General features: G+C 45.0%; 1 protein-coding gene across 3 annotated transcripts in view; it reads right to left on the bottom strand.

The window, feature by feature from the left end:
- LOC135554188 (protein TANC2-like) overlaps nt 1-21129 on the bottom strand; it is a 140302-nt gene that overhangs the window by 41084 nt on the left and 78089 nt on the right. For all 3 annotated transcript variants that reach the window (XM_064986309.1, XM_064986308.1, XM_064986311.1), the window contains exon 4: nt 3912-4094. In XM_064986309.1, the coding sequence (XP_064842381.1) occupies nt 3912-4094 (183 nt within the window). The remainder of the gene's footprint in view (nt 1-3911; nt 4095-21129) is intronic.

Below are 21129 nucleotides of genomic sequence, written 5' to 3'. Positions count from 1 at the left end.
TGTAATACATGTTTTATTCAAGCTGGAATACAACAAAATGAGTATGAATACTTTGGCGGAACTGGATGTCTAAATCCAGCAAAAGAAGTGTGCGTTGAACTTTGTTGTCACAGTAACAATGTGGGAGGCAGAAGGAAAGGAGGAGGTGTAAAACAGAGGGGGGTGTAAAGGACAACGATTAGAGAGTAAACAATGCTGAACGCTATTGCCAAAGGCAGGCACAGGAAGGAAGGTGGGAAGAGAGGGCCGGGCAAAGATGGTTAACTAGAAAGTCTAATGTGGTTACCAGGGGAACATGACGCCCCTCTTTTCTCAGTCTCTCTCATCATTCACTTTCCTCAAGTACTTAATCAGTCTCATAGCAATAGGTTATCTTTAGGGATTATTCCTAATAGACCACCACTGAGTCGAGAACATTCAAGGCAAAAACCCAATACCATTTTTCCTTAGGTGGATGGCAACATGAAAATGGGGACAAGAGCATAGCTACATGGGGAGGCTCGCTCCACCTAAATTAGACTAAGGGGAAACACTGCCGCGCTCTGGGCACCCAGGCCTGTGTTGAGTGTGGTCTGGCAGCTCCCAGGGGAGTAGAATGGCTAGGCTACACCATAGTGACTGCCACCAACAGCGGGAACACTCAAGCGGTCTGCGCCACATGCCTATTGACTGGCTGCCAGGCTCATAATTGAATCTCCAGCACTGATTCCGCTCAGATACGGTTGGATTAGCTAACCGGCCGCTACACTAATGGTGTCTGGGTGAGTCATTCTCCCTGCGTCCTCATCTCTCTCCACCCACTATCTCTTAATCTCACACTCTACAGGTCTTTCTTTGTGCTCCCATTTCTCTCTTGAGCTCTTTTAGATACATCCATCCTTCTTCTCTAGCTTGAAGTAATCAAACATGAAATAAAAAGGAGCTTCAGCTTTGTTTTCACCGATTCCAGTCATATCAGGTAAGTGGTTATAAGATACCTCATGGAAGGGAGTTAAGAATAATTATTTTTTTATAGTCAAAACAATGTTGTTCTATCTCGATTATTTCTCCTCTATCTGTGTGTGTGTCTCTGTGTAAAAACAGAACCACAGACAAAGCCTTTAATTCAAGCAATGGGGTCAACTTCAGGGGCTAAGAGGTCAAAAGCCAATATTCAGTCCTTGGCAGGAGGCATCTTTCCCATTGATTGCCATCATTAGCGTGTCTTTGCACGCCATATAGCCAACCCTTTTTGTTTCCAGGGTGAAAAATGCAGGAATAATGCCTTGAAAACATTTCAGTGTGAGACGGATAGGAAATCCAATTGGCTATCAGGATCCATCCATCTCAGCTGCCTGCTGGTGTCCAGTGAGAGCTGCTCCACTTAAAACCTCATCAGTAATCACTGTTTAATTCCCTCCCTAACAGGCCTGACCCAGGACAAAGACATTAAGAGATGATATTATCTTAAGTCCACCAGAGCATATTGGACACGCATGAGAGAATAAAGCTAGATTAGATATGGACGCATGGGAGGTAGTTTGAGATAATACGCTTTGAGAATATTACTAGGCTATTTTATGTTAGTCAAACACAGATGGATACAGAAAGCCGTAGACAGATAAACAGACCTTGAAAACAAGGCAAAATGAAACCCCTAACAATGGCTAGGGCACAAGTGCATCTACAATGCATCCAATACAAAGTGATGCTCGGCCCTAATATAAGCTAAACTGAAGACAATGATCCTAACAAGACCATTTCAAAACATTCCAAACCTCAAACAATTCCTATAGATACAGGACAGTATATATACAACAAAAAGACTTGAACAAATAAATACCAGATAAAATGAATGATATCTGTGACTGAGCTCAGGTCGCATACTGTATGTTTATTAAATAATCAAATATACATTACTCGGCAGAGAAAGCCTTCCATGCCATAACAATCCTAAAACAGTTCATATCAGTTATGATGCAGGCAGCAACCATTTCACACACACTCCCACTACACTCACACTAGCAGACGAGTGGGAAAAGGTTACATGCAACACACAGTTGTATTTAATTTTTTATTTAATGTTTATGTAACTAGGCAAATCAGTTAAGAACAAATTCTTATTTACAATGACGGCCAACACCCTGGAATCAAACCGGGGTCTGTAGTGACGCCTCTAGCACTGAGATGCAGTGCCTTAGACCGCTGCGCCACTCGGGAGTCCCCATGACGTTTACAAAACATAATTGAAAACAAAATCATTGTAAAGCGGAAGAGTGTTTGGTGGGGGAAAGCCCAACAGAAACAACCGTTTGGAGTGGAACAATGAGTGTTGGTAAGGGGTCAGGAAAACATTGAGATGTTGGGTGCCTGCCAATACCTGTGGGATTCAGAAGAAGCGTAACAGGGGGAGAGAAGAGAGAGCTAGAGAGAGAATGTTGACATTAAAAGACATATATACTGTATATTAATATTCAAATCCGTGTCCTGGTCCACTTCCTCCAAATACACATCACACCCTTCTGACATTCTCACACATTTGTTTGTGACCTCTGAGCATGGTGAAAACCCCGACCAGTCACTTCATAAGGTGGACAATTAAGAGTGTTTGCAACATTCCCGCCACATAATGATTCATCGGCTGTCTCGCCCTCTCTGAGGATGGAAGAGGGAAAAGGGAGAGTGAAAGAAAAAACCCAGACTAGTACACCCTGGTGGTCTGAACAGAGAACTACACTGTGAGCTCCATCTTATCTTGGTGGAGAAGCTGTATTGAAAATAACTATCCAATTAGAGCCTTTCATCTTCACAAGCCTGTTGTGGTCCTCGCCTGTTTTGATGGCCAGCTTGTGAAATGGTGGCCTGTTGCCATCTATGGGGCAGATTTCAGAGAGACGCCTTGTTATGTTATCTGGGCCAGACAGTGTTGAGGAGCGATGTCACAGTCGGCTTACCAGCCTCTTTAACAGCCACAGCTTCCCGCCGAGATGTAACATTATGCATTTCCCACAATGCAGCCTGAACTAATCGGGGGTGGGGTAAGTGATGTAGGGTTATGGGGGCTAAAATGGAAGATGGGCCAACTCCACCCTCATTACGTTGAACGCTTATTTGTGAGAAGGATGGAGGATTTGACATGGATAACTTTTGGGCTTCTTGAAAGCCTCTTAACTATGACATTGCAGGGAGATGAATAATACTGAGGAAAACTAGTTCAGACAAACAAGAACTAACAAGAGCTTCTCATGGAAATCCCTCACTTGAAATAACTGCACATGAAAAACAAACACATTGCTATAATAATAATGATAATAAATAATATGTACTTTTATAGTGCTTTTCCAGGACCACATTCACATGACATGCCATCAAAACTTCTCTCTCGCACACACACACTTCCATTTTCTCATACACACCAGCACTTATCCACTCCTATCCCCATCACACACCGTCTCTCCACTCCCTTGGAATTACACACAGCCGCCCCCCTGGCATTAACCATCCTGGTAGGGGGGTATGAATTTACCCCAGTGGAATGGTAAAGCAGAGGGGGACTCAGCGAGGGGGCCGAAAGTGTTGTGATATAAGCAGAGCAGCCCTCTGTGAATCTAATTGGTTCATCTTCAAAGGGGCCGGGAGCTACAGTGTGCTACTTGAATAGGATGAACTGGCCAGAAAGGTATTTCAGTTCATTGTGACATGTCTGACTCCTGAGACCCTGAAAACAGTTAGAATCAAATGGGAGATGTCGTCAGCGTTACGCAACCATCTTTTCACTTTCAATACCAAATCTACATGCAGCAGGCACAACAAGGCTCCTTGATACTTCTCGCTTTGTCCACGCAATAGCGTAAGTTTGTTTGTTTATGCCAAACCTCCCCTAGTGAGTCTACAGACCAAAACCGAACTAGGACCAGTGGTTGAGAAACTACCTGGGAGCCTCTTGGTGGGCTGCAGTCTCATGTTGAGGGCCTGGTGGGAGAGTAGGGGGGAGGAGGGCAGCGAGCGTGACACGCCCTCCATGATACGGATGTGCTGCATGCCCTCGGTCACCGGGAGAGGAGGCCCCCCGTAGTCGCCCTCAAACAGCCCGTCACCCTCTGTGGAGCTGCCGCCTGGGAAGAAGACAGAGAGGTGTCATATATTCATGTATACTACATTCACACACAGCGACAGAATTTTTCATCTGACATCAACTACTGTTCACAAGAGACCTAAAACCAACACACTGACATACTACATTATCACCACTCACAATATAGTGCAGAGACACACACATCGCTCGCTGACACATTTCATTAACAGCACCCTCAGTATCATCTCCGCCGTGTCAACACCTCCAGTTTTAGACACAGTTCAGGCTGCAGTTTCACCATACATGCTGGCAACCCTCTGCAACTGTCATGCTAGTGTTAACGGATGGGTCCATTTTGTTTCTCTCCCAGACAAGCACCTGCCTGTTGTCTGGTAGTGAAACAGCAGTCTAATTAGGATAGGGAAGGATAGCACAGCCACTAGGGATGCTGGAATGTCATCCTACCACATATTAAAGTGACAGAAAATGTCAGCTGGAACATTCAATAGCTCTGACTGTGCCAGATATCCAAATATAGCAGAAACTGATGATCAGTAAAAATGTATCCAATTGATCAAGAATAAAAGGCAAAGACTGAATGTGGCATTACTCTATCCTCCCTCTCCTTTCTACAGCACACTAGACGTTTCCCCCGGCAACAACAGGTGGCCTAGTGGAAAGGTTGCTGGTTCAAATCCCCGAGCCGGCAAGGTGGAAAAATCTGCTGTTCTTCCCTTGAGTAAGGCAGTTAACCCTCCCAACAAGAAATGCTCCTCGGGCACCGATGACATGGACGTGGATTAAGGCAGCCCACCCGCACCTCTCTGATTCAGATGCCGGTGGGCTCCCATGTGACACAGCACAAGGCCACACTAATGAACATGTATTAGTAGACAGGGAATGGTGGATAGCAAGGTGAAAACAGGCTGTCACAGACAATTCTACACAGAGGAACAGCAGTTTGATTGGAATACACAGTACAGACACACACACCATGCTTGGATTATGTTTTAGCAATTTGAGTCTGTTGATGTTTTAATTGTGTGTGATGTGACTAAGTGTGTGTTCAGCCGTGTGTCTGTGCTAGATGTCTTTTCAGACTTTATATGAGTCATCCTGCATACAGCATCAACAACCTGCCACTCCCTTCCCAGCAGCCTTAATGCCTTTCACCTTCTCAATCTACGTCTGGATCTGTGCCTATTGGCTAACTCTAATCTAACCACTTCTACATCACTAGGAGGATCGGGTATGGTGAGGGGGGCTGAGAGAAAGGGGATAGGGGTGGTGTTCGGGGGATGAAATGCCATTCTGGGCGTTTCAATTCACAGCCAATTAAACTGGTAATGTTATTACTGTGCTGCTGTAACGAGATATGCCACTAGCAGAGATCTCTATCCCTGATCATCTATAATGGACACCCTGATATATATAAATGAGAGAGAATGTGTGTGTTGGTGTTTCCGATACATGTTGATGTGAATAGTTCTAGGTATGTTGGTGTGTGTCTGGTCTAAACAAGTCCACAGACTAAACAAGGCCATGTGCAGGTAGTCCTGCTGCTTAGTGTTTTCTATGGCTGCAGACAGACATAGTACGGCAGAGTGAGACTGCTGCTCAGTCTGTTCATCAGAGTAGCTCTTGTTGTGAAGGTCTCCATTTCCATGTAAAAGTTCTCTCTCTGCTTAATGGCACACTGTAGGCTAACTGAAGGCATGCTAGCAATACAGTATTGTCGTATACACACACACACACAACAGGCCTCCCGTCATGTGTCCCCACCTAGCCCTCTGGCCCCTCAGAGACAGTATATCAGTCCCTGTGCCCGAGGCCTGAGGCAGAGGTGGGGGAATAAGATACGGATGATGCCGCTACGCCCTTCAATGTCACAAAAGGTAATCTGCCAGCCAGGAGAATTTGCAGTGCTGCAATAAAGAGCATAGCTTTAACCTCATGGGAGCCAAGTGTATCTTACCGGTATGTAGCAGCAATGACTGTCTCTCTAGGGTGATGGAGTTAAAGGTATGGAGACATCACACAGATATGGGCAATGACTGTATGTACACTACACCATGCTGAATGTCCATGTTGACAGCACTACATAACCACCAGATGAATTGATACAATCGCCACACCATCACAGAGATACAACGATGAGCTCCACAAGTTATTTTCTTTGAGATCGTACTGTAGATTATGAGCAAAGTGAGCCATGTGTCTGGAATGCACAGTGAAAATGGGAAGGATGGTCCAGACACTTAGTATTGCATGTCTAGTGACAGAGATTAGAGTTAATACAACCCTGAGGGAGAGAGGGGGAAAGAATGAGAAGGAGAGCAAAAACTGTCCGAGTGTTTGAGCTCCGGTTGCACTCCTAGTTATGAAACAGTAGATGGAAAGGAAGGGAGGATGAGTGGAAGTTGTGCCCATCCTGTTCTGTTTTTTAATACTGCTACGACTGTAGATCTCTTCAGTACATCTGCATGGGAAGGTAAAGTATAAGGTACCACACACACACACACACACACACACACACACACACACACACACACGCATCAGATGGCATCAGACAGGAAGCTGGCCTGTTGTGTTGAGCTCTTCCGAACGGCTCGGCCTCCAAACAACAGATAGACCGAGCGGACGGATGGCCAGTTACACAAGAGGGAGGGCCGGCCATGTGGTGTGTGTGTGTCTCTGTGTGAGTGAGAGAGTGACTGAGTGAATGACGTGAGAGAGCGAGATATTGAAGGAGATGGAGACCACAATTTCCACCACATGGCCATGTCTGCAATTAATATAATCACTGTAACTCTACTGCGGAGGTAAAATGTCACACCCTTTGCTCCACATGAAAATGCCTTCTGGAGCTTCTCTCACAATGTGTAGGAAGAGCCTTAACCACCTGAATGGACGAATGCAGAGACATGATAGGAAATGCACCCCGTCACTAAATGACTTCAGAGTCCCAGGCAAGCAGCTCTAAGCCTGGGAGAGCAAGGAGGGAGCAGACTAACCACCAGTGAGAACTGCCACGAGGGAAGGAGGTAAAAAGTGGTAAAAAAGTGTCACTGGAACGGAACTGCAACAGACTGTGTGAAGGAATTCATACGCTGCTTTGATCAATAACCCACCACACAAATGGCCAAGGATGTCAGGGAAAATCGGATTTGCGGTATGACACAGTGTTAAAACACTAGCTATGACTGAGGTGTTTTCTGTCCCCTCAGGGAGATCAAAGGGACTCTAGAGTGTTGTGGCAGGAGAGCTTTCCCCCTAACGAATGGTCCAGGATCAGCTATATTATAATGGTTAGGGGTAAGATTTGAGGTTGTTTTATCTGATCCTAACTAGGTGATTATGGGGAAACATTTACTTTGAGTGAATTTTACAAGGCTGACAGTGGAAAGGACATTCAGTCACCCTGACAAAATACATAGTGTACTGAACAGTGGTCACAGTTCGGAAGCAGTCAAAGAAACGAGGCAAAGGACAGGAAAGAGTGAGCAGTTGAAAGCGGGGGAAAGGAGGCTAGTTTGTGAGTGTTTGTTCATGCATTTGATCATTTGGTTGCCTGTTTGTGTTGTCTAGCCTAAGCATTGCCACACATTTCCTCTTTTAGTATAGGTTTTGTCAGATGAATTTATGTATTAGAATTAGGCCTAGCTGACCTCTGTGTAATAGGAGGACTACCAAGGCCCATAATGCACTGTTTTCCACACACACACTTTTTGTTGAAATGTAAGAACATTTTGGCGTAGTATCTTTTCACCATTAAACATACTATTTTCCCTAAACTAACCCTAACCTGATTCCCCAAAACCCTAACCCTTAACATAGTATTAGAACAAATTCAGGACCTGACTTTTCAAAAAAGTTAGTTTTTCTACTCAGGACTTTAAGGTGAAGTGTTAGGACATTGCGGTCCTGACACACACACAACACACACACAATGCTCTGAAAACAATGACTCCACAGGATGGGGGAGTAGTGATAGAAAGCGGCAGAGATCTCAATTTATGTACAATGTGTAGAGAGACTGCACACCTAATGAAAAAAATCACTCCACTAAAATCTGAGTACTGATCTGCCTAGTGTCCTTGAGTCTGAAATAGAGAGCAGGACAGGGGTTACAGCATCATCCCACATCATTCAACTCTCCCCCTCTCTGCTCTATTACCATAGCACGGGGAGAGCAGCATTGTGAGGCAGAGGACAGAGAAACAGGGAGAAAGTAAAGATGAAGAAAATAAATAAATGTTGATCCTATCATTTTTAATTACCTAAACCTCACAGTTTAATAAATACTTCCATGTTGTCTATGGACAAATTAAATAAATTATCTAGGCTAATTACCTACAATATGGGTTGACTGGAAAAGTTCCATACAAATTTCTCCTGTAGGTTTGATTACATCAGGTCCAGCATGCTGAAAAGCAATTGTTCTAGTACATTACACCCCCCCCCCCCCCCAGAACCCAGCAGCTTGGGTCCTATGTCCAAAGCATGGCATGAACTTGCTCTGTGTGGCACTGCCCAAAGTCCCAACAACCACCCCAACACCGGGGGGGGGCAGAAAGAGAGCCATTGGCAGAAAGTGGAACGCCATACGGTGCTCTGGCATAAAGCCACGTACTTGACGCAACTCTCCCTAGTCACACACACGGCGCAGAGGGGGCGGTTACGTCAGCTGCTTGTGTCATGGGAACACATGTTCCATCCTGTGTTGTCATGTAGCCTTCCCTAAAGGCTGTTGCCTATAACCAACCGACGTGCCCTGGAGCACTACCCTATGGTAGCCTTTCCCACATGGTGGATCCCAACCAATTACACTGGGTTGCAGCGTAAGACTGGGCTGTGGCAGGAAGAATTGCTTGGTAACACTATTTTTCAGTTGGTACCTATGTAGTTTATTTCCACACTTATAGTGGGGTATCAATGGTTACTTTCTGGCACTTTGAATAATTCAACATGCCTGGTGCCTCTTCACATCATCTAGGCTAGCTTAATATTCAGAGACATTCTCTCGTTCTCTCCACTTTGTCTGGTGAGACACACCACATGGATCAATATGAGAGCAGCCCTGACATCCAAGAAGCGGACGCATTACAGTGACGGGGTGTTCACTCACACTCTTAATTAGGCAATAAAGGGGCTCTGTGGAAGCCACATGTATGACGTATTTACAAGACAGGTGGGATTCAATAACTGTAAATGTGATACTAGTAAACTGCAAGAAGTCTCTATTTGAAATGGGTGAAGCAAACATTTGAATGAATTCCTCTAAGAAATGTCCAATACCACCAGTAACCATAGACACAATGTACACATACGTAGGGTGAAAGTAGTAATTAATCAGACATGTCAAATTAAAATTATATAGAACTTGTAATAAATGCATGTACTTGTCATAGCTAGAGAATGCAAGACAATCTATTCTAATTATGTGGACTGATGAATTGTACTCTGAAGTAGGGGGTTTACACTTAATGTATCCAATATGCACATTAGGAGTGAACCTATACCTATTTGGACAGGGCCAGAGACCCCTGATGAAGACAAATGTCTGCTCTGACCTTGGTCTACTCTGAGCTGAAGGTGACCAGCTTGTGTTCCTCCAGTTCCAAATCAATCCAATACTTTTTCACATGCTTCGTAAGCAACAGGTGTAGACTAACAGTGAAATGCTTACTTACGGGTCCTTTTCCAACAATGCAGTTAAAGATGAAAAAATATAGGAGGAATAAATGCAGTGACTAACATATAATAATGACGAGTAAAAGTAACATGGCAATATACAGGGAGAAGCAGTATCGAGTGGATGTGCAGTGGTACGAGGTAATTGAGGTAGCTATGTACTGTACATATAGGTAGGGGTCAAGTGACTAGGAAGTACTGTATGTGTGAGTGTGTGTGGGGGTACAGTATGTAGTGTGTATGTGTGTGTTGGGGTGTCAGTGTAAGTACTGTATGTTATGTGTGTGTGGGGGTACAGTATGTAGTGTGTATGTGTGTGTTGGGGTGTCAGTGTAAGTACTGTATGTGTGAGTGTGTGTGGGGGTACAGTATGTAGTGTGTATGTGTGTGTTGGGGTGTCAGTGTAAGTACTGTATGTTATGTGTGTGTGGGGGTACAGTATGTAGTGTGTATGTGTGTGTTGGGGTGTCAGTGTAAGTACTGTATGTGTGAGTGTGTGTCCATAGCGTCCATGAGAGAGAGTTTGTGCTAAAAAGGGTCAATGCAGGTAGTCATTTGAAAAGCTATTTTAGTGGTCTGGTTAGCAGTCCCTCTGAGTGGGACACAGAGGCTTTAGACCAGACTTATAGGGTCTGGAGTTTTTCCCAGCCGAGGGTTAGCTTGAGGTACCGTATGATAACCTTACTTGCCAGGCTTATTTTGTTACTACAAATACTAATTATTTTTCTCTCTAAATATAATTATACATGGGGGAAACAAGACCTGAGGTGCCATAACTCAACATACAATTCCAATCATCTGCTGTTTTCTCTTTGCTGTGGGGAATATTGGCCTGCTTGTTTGGAGCATGTGAGGAGCTAAGTGTTCCACATGGTTCCAGATGTTAAAGCCTTGTACAGCCTAGCAAACATTATAAACACGCACTTCCAGTTGTAACGTGTGACGTGCTAAGGGATGCTAGTTAAGGTTTGTGTGTGTGTTTCTGGCCTGGGGATAGAAGCAATGCTTGGGCGTAGACCTGCGCTGTTGAATAATTCAGCGTTCTGGCTGGTCAAGGGGAGGGCTGTGTGTGCGTGCGTGTTTCTGGGCTGTGTGTGAGCGAGAGCATGAGGGAGTGGGTTAGCCCGCGAGAGGAGGAGAAAATAGAGGAGAGGAGATGAGACAAAACCCCAGGCTGTGAGCCACCACTCCTCCACTCCTGTTTTCTATCGGTTCTGTTCTGTTCCTCCTTTCTGTCCGTCTGTCTCTCATCAAGTGCTCCACTGGGCTCTCTCGCTCTCTCCAAACAAAGCATGCTAAAGTTCATCTGGTGGCGTCTGCTACAAGGATGGCTTCGCTAGCAGAGCACTGTTTATCCAAGGTTATAATAGGGCCCAGAGGTTTTCCTAACCTGTTCCTAAAAATTCACTGAGAGGGAAGTAACCAGACATTCAGTTTAAATCGAAGGCATCTGCTAGCAACAGACAAAAGCGAATGGCAGAGGTGTAGACAATGGCATCATGCAGTGTCATAAGATGGTTGCCTCAATGGACACTACAACATGTTCCTGGGAGTATTGATGAAACCATGGCTTAATGACAGGGGGGGGGCAATCCTGTGCTTCAAAGGATGACATTGGGAGACATTTGAGCTTCATAGAGCTTCATGAGCCTGTATTGCTGTAAACAGGGGTGGTAAGTAGCTGATGAATGTTGTGAGAGGCTGTGTGGATCCACAGTGTTTGCTCCCTGTTGTGCTCAGCGGCAGGCGTTGCATGATAAAGCCAATAAATCCAGCAGCGTCGGCATAATTCACTGACGGGAGGAGAAGGAGAAGAGGGGAAAGAAAAGGAGGAGAGAAGCGCGTCACAGTAACCTTGTGTACCATGATGCTACATATATGGAGTTAGCGGGACCCAAGAGATACAATGTGAGAACATTAAAGCAACGTTGTGACAACATTATTATACAGATGATATGGGACAGTATCAGTGTGTAACAGAAGATTACACCTCACAAAACCCAGACATAATTCGAATGGAGTGATAGCCTTCCTTCTTCAAGATCCCTTTTACTCTGTACAAATCTCCCACTTTACTAGCACCACCAAAGCACCCCCAGACCGTCACATTGCTCCCACCATGCTTGACAGATGGCGTCAAGCCCTCCCCCCCAGCATATTTTCATTTTTTCTGCGTCTCACGAATGTTCTTCTTGGTGATCCGAACACCTCAAACTAAGATTTGTCTTTTTTTCCAAACTTCCTCTGTCCATGGTCTTTTTTTTGCCCATCTTAATCTTTTCTTTTTATTGGCCAGTCTGAGATACGGCTTTTTCTTTGCAACTCTGCCTAGAAGGACAGCATCCCGGAGTTGCCTCTTCACTGTTGACATTGAGAAGTGTGTTTTGCAGGTACTATTTAATGAAGCTGCCAGTTGAGGACTTGTTCGGCACCGGTTTCTGAAACTAGACACAAATGTACTTGTTCCCTTGCTCAGTTGTGCACCGGGGCCTCCCACCACTCTTTCTATTCTAGAGCCAGTTTGCTCTGTTCTGTGAAGGGAGTAGTACACAGCTTTGTATGAGATCTTCAGTTTCTTGGCAATTTCTTGCATGGAATAGCCTTCATTTCTCAGAACAAGAATAGACTGACGAGTTTCAGAAGAAAGTTCTATGTCTCTGGCCATTTTGAGCCTATAATCGAACCCACAAACTATGATGCTCCAGATACTCAACTAGTCTAAAGAAGGACAGTTATTGCTTCTTTAATCAGAACAACAGTTTTCAGCTGTGCTAACATAATTGAAAAAGGGTTTTCTAATGATCAATTAGCCTTTTAAAATGATAATCTTGGATTAGCTAACAACGTGCCATTGGAACACAGGAGTGATGGTTGCTGATAATGGGCCTCTGTAGACCTATGTAGATATTCCATTAAAAACCAGCAGTTTGCAGCTACAATAGTCATTTACAACATTAACAATGTCTACACTCTATTTCTGATCAATTTGATGAGAAATAGGCATCCCCAGCCGCGCCCTCAGAGCATGTGCAGACCAGCTGGCTGGTGTGTTTACGGACATATATACTGACATATTCAATCAATCCCTTTACCAGTCTGCTGTTCCCACATGCTTCAAGAGGGCCACCATTGTTCCGGTTCCCAAGAAAGCTAAGGTAACTGAGCTAAACGACTACCGCCCCCGTAGCACTCACTTCCGTCATCATGAAGTGCTTTGAGAGACTAATCAAGGACCATATCACCTCCACCCTACCTGACACCCTAGACCCACTCCAATTTGCTTACCGCCCAAATAGGTCCACAGACGATGCAATCTCAACCACACTGCACTCTGCCCTAACCCATCTGGACAAGAGGAATACCTATGTGAGAATGCTGTTCATCGACTACAGCTCGGCATTTAACATCATATTACACTCCAAGCTCGTCATCAAGCTCGAGACCCTGGGTCTCGACCCCGCCCTGTGCAACTGGGTACTGGACTTCCTGACGGGCCGCCCCCAGGTGGTGAGGGTAGGCAACAACATCTCCACCCCGCTGATCCTCAACACTGGGGCCCCACAAGGGTGCGTTCTGAGCCCTCTCCTGTACTCCCTGTTCACCCACGACTGCGTGGCCACGCACGCCTCCAACTCAATCATCAAGTTTGCGGACGACACAACAGTGGTAGGCTTGATTACCAACAACGACGAGACGGCCTACAGGGAGGAGGTGAGGGCCCTCGGAGTGTGGTGTCAGGACAATAACCTCACACTCAACGTCAACAAAACTAAAGGAGATGATTGTGGACTTCAGGAAACAGCAGAGGGAACACCCCCCTATCCACATCAATGGAACAGTAGTGGAGAGGGTAGTAAGTTTTAAGTTCCTCGGCATACACATCACAGACAAATTGAATTGGTCCACTCACACAGACAGCCTCTTCAACCTCAGGAGGCTGAAGAAATTCAGCTTGTCACCAAAAGCACTCACAAACTTCTACAGATGCACAATCGAGAGCATCCTGGCGAGCTGTATCACCGCCTGGTATGGCAACTGCTCCGCCCACAACCGTAAGGCTCTCCAGAGGGTAGTGAGGTCTGCACAAAGCATCACCGGGGGCAAACTACCTGCCCTCCAGGACACCTACACCACCCGATGTTACAGGAAGGCCATAAAGATCATCAAGGACAACAACCACCTGAGCCACTGCCTGTTCACCCCGCTATCATCCAGAAGGCGAGGTCAGTACAGGGGCATCAAAGCTGGGACCGAGAGACTGAAAAACAGCTTCTATCTCAAGGCCATCAGACTGTTAAACAGCAACCACTAACATTGAGTGGCTGCTGCCAACACACTGACTCAACTCCAGCCACTTTAATAATGGGAATTGATGGGAAATGATGCAAAATATATCACTAGCCACTTTAAACAACGCTACCTAATATAATGTTTATATACCCTACATTATTCATCTCATAGGTATACGTATATACTGTACTCTATATCATCTACTGCATCCTTATGCAGTAGATGATATAGAGTACAGTATATACGTATATAACCAAATTATCCTTATGTAATACATGTATCACTAGCCACTTTAACTATGCCACTTTGTTTACATACTCATCTCATATGTATATACTGTACTCAATACCATCTACTGTATCTTGCCTATGCTGCTCTGTACCATCACTCATTCATATATCTTTATGTACATATTCTTTATCCCCTTACACTTGTGTGTAAAAGACAGTAGTTTTGGAATTGTTAGTTCGATTACTTGTTGGTTATTACTGCATTGTCGGAACTAGAAGCACAAGCATTTCGCTACACTCGCATTAACATCTGCATACCATGTGTATGTGACAAATAAAATTTGATTTTAAAAAATGGACCAATTATTTTTGTCTTTCTTTTAAAAACGAGGACATTTCCAAGTGTCCCCAAACTTTTAAGTGGTAGTGTATGTCAACAATCTTTCCTCCAAAGGACTATTCTATGGCTTACATTTTGTGAAAGTCCCCCAAATCATGGTATTTTTTTATCTGGGTTTTGTGAGGAATCACTCAGAAATGTTGTGGGAGTGCAAGCGCAAGAACAGTTTGGAAATGTAATGTTTCTGCTGAGCCACTGTACTGTGTGGTGGGCACTTATCTAACCAGCCGCCCCCGGCAAACACTCAACCATGCCCACCTTCACCAGCCACTCACGACACTCATTACCCACATACTCTACACACTCATACTGGGCTATGGATTGGCCAGAAGAGAACAATACCATTAGCTGTATTTTCTCTCTGGGTGGTTAATGATGTGATGATTTTAAAGCCAGTCATTTCCTCTCTATTCAGAAGCCATCAGTGCTTCCCTGCTGCTAGGCATTAGAGCAAAGTTAAAGCAGAATAAGAGCAGCAGAGAAACTTCACAGGCAGAGCAACCTGATCCCATTGTGCCCTGCCTCTCTCTCTCTCCCTCTCCCTCCCAAGAACCGAGAGTAGGCGAGAGATACTGACAGTGGAGGGATGTGTGTGTGTGTGTTTAGAGGGGAGAGGCAGAAAAGGATAGGGGGACTATGTGTGAGAATGAGAGTGTGGGACTGTGCATGGGAGGGTGAGGGGTGTGTGTGAGTAAAAAATAAAGCATGTTGATGGGATGAGTGTGTGTACGTGATTGGATGAGTGTCTCCAAGTGACATCAATAAGGGATCATAGCTTTCACCTAGATTCAACTGGTCAGTCTATGCCATGGAAAGAGCAGGTGTACTTAATGTTTTGTATACTCAGTATGTGTGTGTGTAACACGTCTGTGTGTAACATGTGTAACACGTATGTGTGTGTGCTCTGCCTTCATCTGCAGGAGCTTTGTGCTGCTAGGGAGGGGAGGAAACAGCTACTTCGCATCATTAGGCTGCCCGTGCTTGCGACTCGCCAGAGAAAGATAAATCATACATGCAGCTCACACAACTCTGTGTGAGAGACGTTCCATGTTCTACACACCCCAGCCCCTTCCCCACCCATAACCTGTCACACCAGAGGAAGAGGGGGAGCAGGCGCATAATGGTCTGGAGAGAGAAAACGAGAGCAGTACGAGGTAGAATCAGAAACCGAGAGAGAAGCATTTCATAGCATAGAACCACACTGAAAAGATCAGAACTGGCAGTCATCCTGATTGACATCCAGTGGGCAGTGCTACACTAGCTAGCTAGTACTCAGAGGCGTGTGCATCACAGAGCAGCTAAAGGACAGTCATCCCAGCAGTCTCAGCAGTAAACACACACTTCTCTGAACCCGATCACAACTACCTGTCCCTTCTCTATGGCCCCTAGACCCCCCCCACCCATAGAGTACACCCTCCTATGTAAAGTACCCTAGCCAGGTAAAGCTTGAGTCAGTCTCACCTTAGTTAGTAGAAAAGGGCTGCGTCTCCAGCTAGTAAAATCCTGTACCATGGTGGACTACTTGAAGGACGTGACATAGAGATATGGCAATAGAGGCACACAAATTATGAGGAATAAAAAAGGAGAGGGAAGAGGAGGAGAGGAGTAAGAGAGAGAGAAATGGAGAGCTGTAGACAGAGATTGAGCTCTGCAGTGTTGAAAGCCAGTGCCAGGTATTGGCGCACGCGCAGGAACACACACAAGGACAGACACACAGGAACAGGCAGGCGGGTGAACTCGCCCTCTCCCTCCCCCTCCTTCCCTCGCCCACTCAATAGCAGCAAGTTAGCTCGCTCTCCCTCCTCCCTCCCTCAGACACAGAAAACACTCGGAAGCTCTAAAAGGCAGACTGACTGCAATGTCCTTCTTGATCAACCACATAAACGCATCACGCTCAGCAAACCCAGAAATCCTAATAACTGTATAGACAATAGTACAGACACATACTTGATCCATGCATCCTTATGTAAGCCCACTCCGATACATATATAGACCCCCCCACACAGGCATAATCACGTAAACATGATTATTCACAAAACAACTCGTCACATCAAAGGGAACAGTGTTTGTGAACACAACCTTCAATCCAAGTGAGGGCACATCCTGAATAGCCGTGCATAGGAATATAGTGCCACTGAACTACAGAGTGGTAGTAGGTTAAAAAAAAACTATTTCCGGGTATCCAGAGGTGTTGAGATGAAATGCTATTTTAAAATGAGAAGCCTTTCCTTCCTCTCCAGGTCGCTCTTCCTCTGAACTAGAGAGGTTGTTTCTGTACAGGCACAATGGTGATGAACACACACACAGAGTATGTCTGCTGTGAACCTTATACATTGAATGTGAGTATAAATGACAGTTCCCTTGCTTACAAAGTTTGTGCATGTGTGTGTCTCTTTGATTATGTTTGTGTATGTGTGTGTCTGTGCGAAAACATGTGTTTTAGCATGTGTACGTGCACAAAGTGAATATGGATTGCATACGTATCCATCTGTAAACTCCATGAAGAGTTCCAGCCGATGATCTGAGATGACACTTTCCCACGGGGCTGAATTCCAAAGAGGACAGGTGCACACACACAAGCTGATGGTGGAGCTTTATAGTGCTGTAAACAACCCTATAAACCTGTAATGCATCAACACCACACCAAGACGTTACTTGAGTCTGGCCATGCGTAACCTACTGAAAACTATAGGCATCCTACCAGACCACATGATTACAATGGTAGGTAGTCGGCATCAGAGTCGATAGTACAACAGCAAAGTAAACTGCCTAGCAAAAGGACTTAATCCTCCTAATCAGATCCTAGATCTGTGGTTAAGGGCAACTTCCGCCTTTACCAATAGAGAAGGGGAATAACAATTTTACAACAGCAGCTTGTCTGGTCTCCACCTACTGAATCATCTACTATACAAGTTTGAATCACTTACACAAATCATGGAGACAGATCTGAATCATCTACTACACAAGTGTTAATCACCTCTATATGAATCATGGAGACAGATCTGAAACAAATCTACAGGGGTACCATTCGGTCAATTTTCGCTAGGCTACTGGCTGGGTGTGAGGAGGTTAGGGTTGATGACATTGATAAACCAGTGAGCTAAGCGAGACTGGGGCAGATCGTCTGCAGCCTCGGAGCCACGTGACACTGCGTAAAGCCTCGACTGGGGAAAGGAAGGAGAGATTAGGTCTCTAATGACTGTATCAGTCACTTGGAGGGCTGGGTGGAACATCAGTCACACACTGGGCCTCCTGGTGCAGAGTTCCATGCCAGAGTCTAGTGTCTGTTACTACTGAACTGAGTTTAGACTGGTTTAGAAGGAGATACACCTGGTGCATGCTCTTTTGGTGCAAGATTGTACCAGGGTAGAGACTGCCCAGAGAGGGTATTGTTAGCAGGGGAATATGCTCTACTACATCCTCCCATTTTATGTAGCTGGCACTGACTTTCATAATATAGTTTCTCTCTGTTGTAGACTGACTGCAGTGAGCAGTACACTCCTATGTCCTCTCCGGTAGCTTGTTCCTTTGGGGATTTGAGCGAGCTATGTGCTATGATGACCTGCCAAGTTACATAAGGTGATCCCTGTGTTGAAGCAACACCTGGTGTTTGAGAAGCATTCAGCTCCTATAATCCCCACACTCCTCTACGTTGTCACTCATCATTCCAAGGGATCTAAAGGTTCTACACACAAAGGTGGAAGGAAGGGTTCCCTAGAGAGAGACTGATGTGATGGATGGGAGAAGAGGAAGGGTAGTGAGGTTGTCTTACAGCTGAGCCCCTCAGTAGTGTTGCAGGCAGCGCCTGAGCCGCACAGTAGCCCCCATCTTCCTGGCCTCGCTCCAGGGATGCTTACTTTCCACACACAGGCAGCAGGGACTCTGGGGGGGGGGGGGGGGGAGTAGAGCTGGGGAGGTAGGGATGGAGGAATGTAGGTGGGGGCCAGCAGTTCCGCCAGATTAATGGATCCTGGCTGGATGGGCGTCCACCCAGGATTTGGGCAGTGGGCCAGAGCCTGTCTCACGGCATGGGCAGTGAGACGGAGAGAGAGAACCATGGAGAGAAGCAGATCAGGGAAGTGGAGAGAGGGAGAAGGGGAAGTGGAAGGAGGAGTGTGGACTGATAAGAGTGAGGTAGATAAACGCATTAGCGCCAGAGATTTGATAGAGCAAATAAATAAAATGTGTCCGGTAGTCTTACTACAGCCTCTGTTGGGCAAACAAGAGGACACTGAATTACAAAAATCAACTCCATTAGCACAATCATTTAGAGGAGGATACATCTTTGGAGAAAATATAATGCGTTTGATTCAGACAATGGTGCACCTCAGAACAGAAACCATTAGTAGAGCTGCATGTCTTGGTTGTAAATCATACCTGACAAGCTGCCGGCTTCAGCACCATCATTCCCACAAGTGCTATTTAAAGAGGTAAAGTAAATTCTGCGGAAAATAACCTCATCACCAAACGGGAAGTAATGAATGAACATGGTGGGGATGATGGGCGGGGACAGCCTGCCTAGTAACTAAGGTCCACAGCTGCTGTGAAAATCTCTAATTTTGTCGATGTGCACAGCTTCCTTACATAACGTGTGGCTCTGCGCCTGATTGGTCTCGGTTGCATGAGCCTCTAAATTTGATTGGATTTCATTGACGCCGCTGACAAAAAAGCTTGCAATTAGCAGGCGGTGCTGGGACAGGCACAACGGCCTTGGCTGGCAATGACAGTCACCAGAGCCATTGAGCGGCGTTAGCCAGCAAAGTTTGCTGCAGCTGACACACAGATCCCCTGGTCCCTTTCCATCATCCGCTTTCAAGGCTGCATCCATACAAGCTGCTTAGCCATAGCACACCGAGTCCCAGTGCTGTAGTCGTATGCTGCATTTTGGAGAGGAATTAGCATCCACCAGAATGTGTATATAGTGGTATAAAGTGGGTGACTGAACCCCTTCTAATGGGGTAGGTGAGGTGAGGCATTTACTCTTGTGGATAAAATTGTCTGACTTAACTTTAACACTGAGCTCTACAGCAGTGTAGAAATAACCATTGAATACAGAACTGCCTTGGCTTGTTCCAGGAAACCCTGCGGATCTGCCTTACAATCTACACGTGTTATGACATGTCCTAAATGTTTACCGCAGTCTGTGCAGGGTTGGGAGATTATGTTTCTTTCTCGCTCTGCACACAATATTGTACCATGTTGCAGTTGGCTGTCGCTAGCGTCAGCTTTGATTCTTATCCAAGAGGTTAAGGAATCTGGAGGCTAGTAACCATCAATCCCAAGGTGACATGTGTTTTCCAGTGTGGTGAGATTGTTCATGATTACTTGGCAAGTGCTGGTTGCTTGGATTTAATTTATGCCAAACATATGCTGAGGATATTGAAAGGCTGCTGGATCGAATCACCGAGCAGACAAGGTAAGGAAAAAAAAAAACTGTCTTTCTGTCCCCCGCTAGCGGAACCCCTCAACAACATTCCGCTGAAAAGGCAGTGGGCAAAATTCAAAAATATTTTTTTGAAATATGTGACTTTCATACATTCACAAGTGCAATACACCAAATGAAAGAATAACAATAAGTTGATCTGCCCATCGTGTCCGATTTCAAAAAGGCTTTACACCAAAAGCACAACATATGTTAATGTTAGTTCAGAGCCTAGTCACAAAAACATACACAGCCATTTTCCAGCCAAAGAGAGGAGTCACAAAAACCAGAAAGAGGTAAAATTAATCACTAACCTTTGATGACCTTCATCAGATGACACTCATTGGACTTCATGTTACACAATACATGTTTCGTTCGATAAAGTGCATATTTATATCCAAAAATCTCAGTTTACATTGCCATGTTACGTTCAGTAATGTTTTGCTTCCAAAACATCCAGTGATTTTGCAGAGAGCCACATCAATTTACAGAAATAGTCATCATAAACTTTAATATAAGATACAAGTGTTATGCACAAAATTAGCGATCTACTTCTCCTTAATGCAACCGCTGTGTCAGATTTCAAAAAAACATTACGGAAAAAGCAAACCATGCAATAATCAGAGTACGGCGCTCAGACAATAAATCGAGCCATACAGATATCCGCCATGTTGGAGTCAACAGAAGTCAGAGCATTATAAATATTCACTTTCCTTTGATGATCTTTATCAGAATGCACTCCCAGGAATCCCAGTTCCACAATAAGTGTTTGATTTGTTCGATAACGTCCATAATTTGTCCAAATACCTCCTTTTTGTTCATGCGTTTAGCACGAAAAGTCAAAATAGTCATATTACAGTTCATAGAAACATGATTCTATACTTTGTTTTGACAAACTTTAGGATGTTTTTATCATAAATCTTCAATAAATGTTCCAACCGGAGAATTCCTTTGTTTTCAGAAATGCAATGGAACTCAAGCTAACTCTCAAGTGAACACGCGTGGTCAGCTCATGCTTCTCTGGCAGACCTAACTCAAT

The sequence above is a fragment of the Oncorhynchus masou genome, chromosome 14, assembly GCF_036934945.1.
Source record: "Oncorhynchus masou masou isolate Uvic2021 chromosome 14, UVic_Omas_1.1, whole genome shotgun sequence".
NCBI lineage: Eukaryota > Metazoa > Chordata > Actinopteri > Salmoniformes > Salmonidae > Oncorhynchus > Oncorhynchus masou.
Note: the sequence above shows the minus strand (reverse complement) of the source record. Positions and strands in the feature narration are given on the sequence as shown.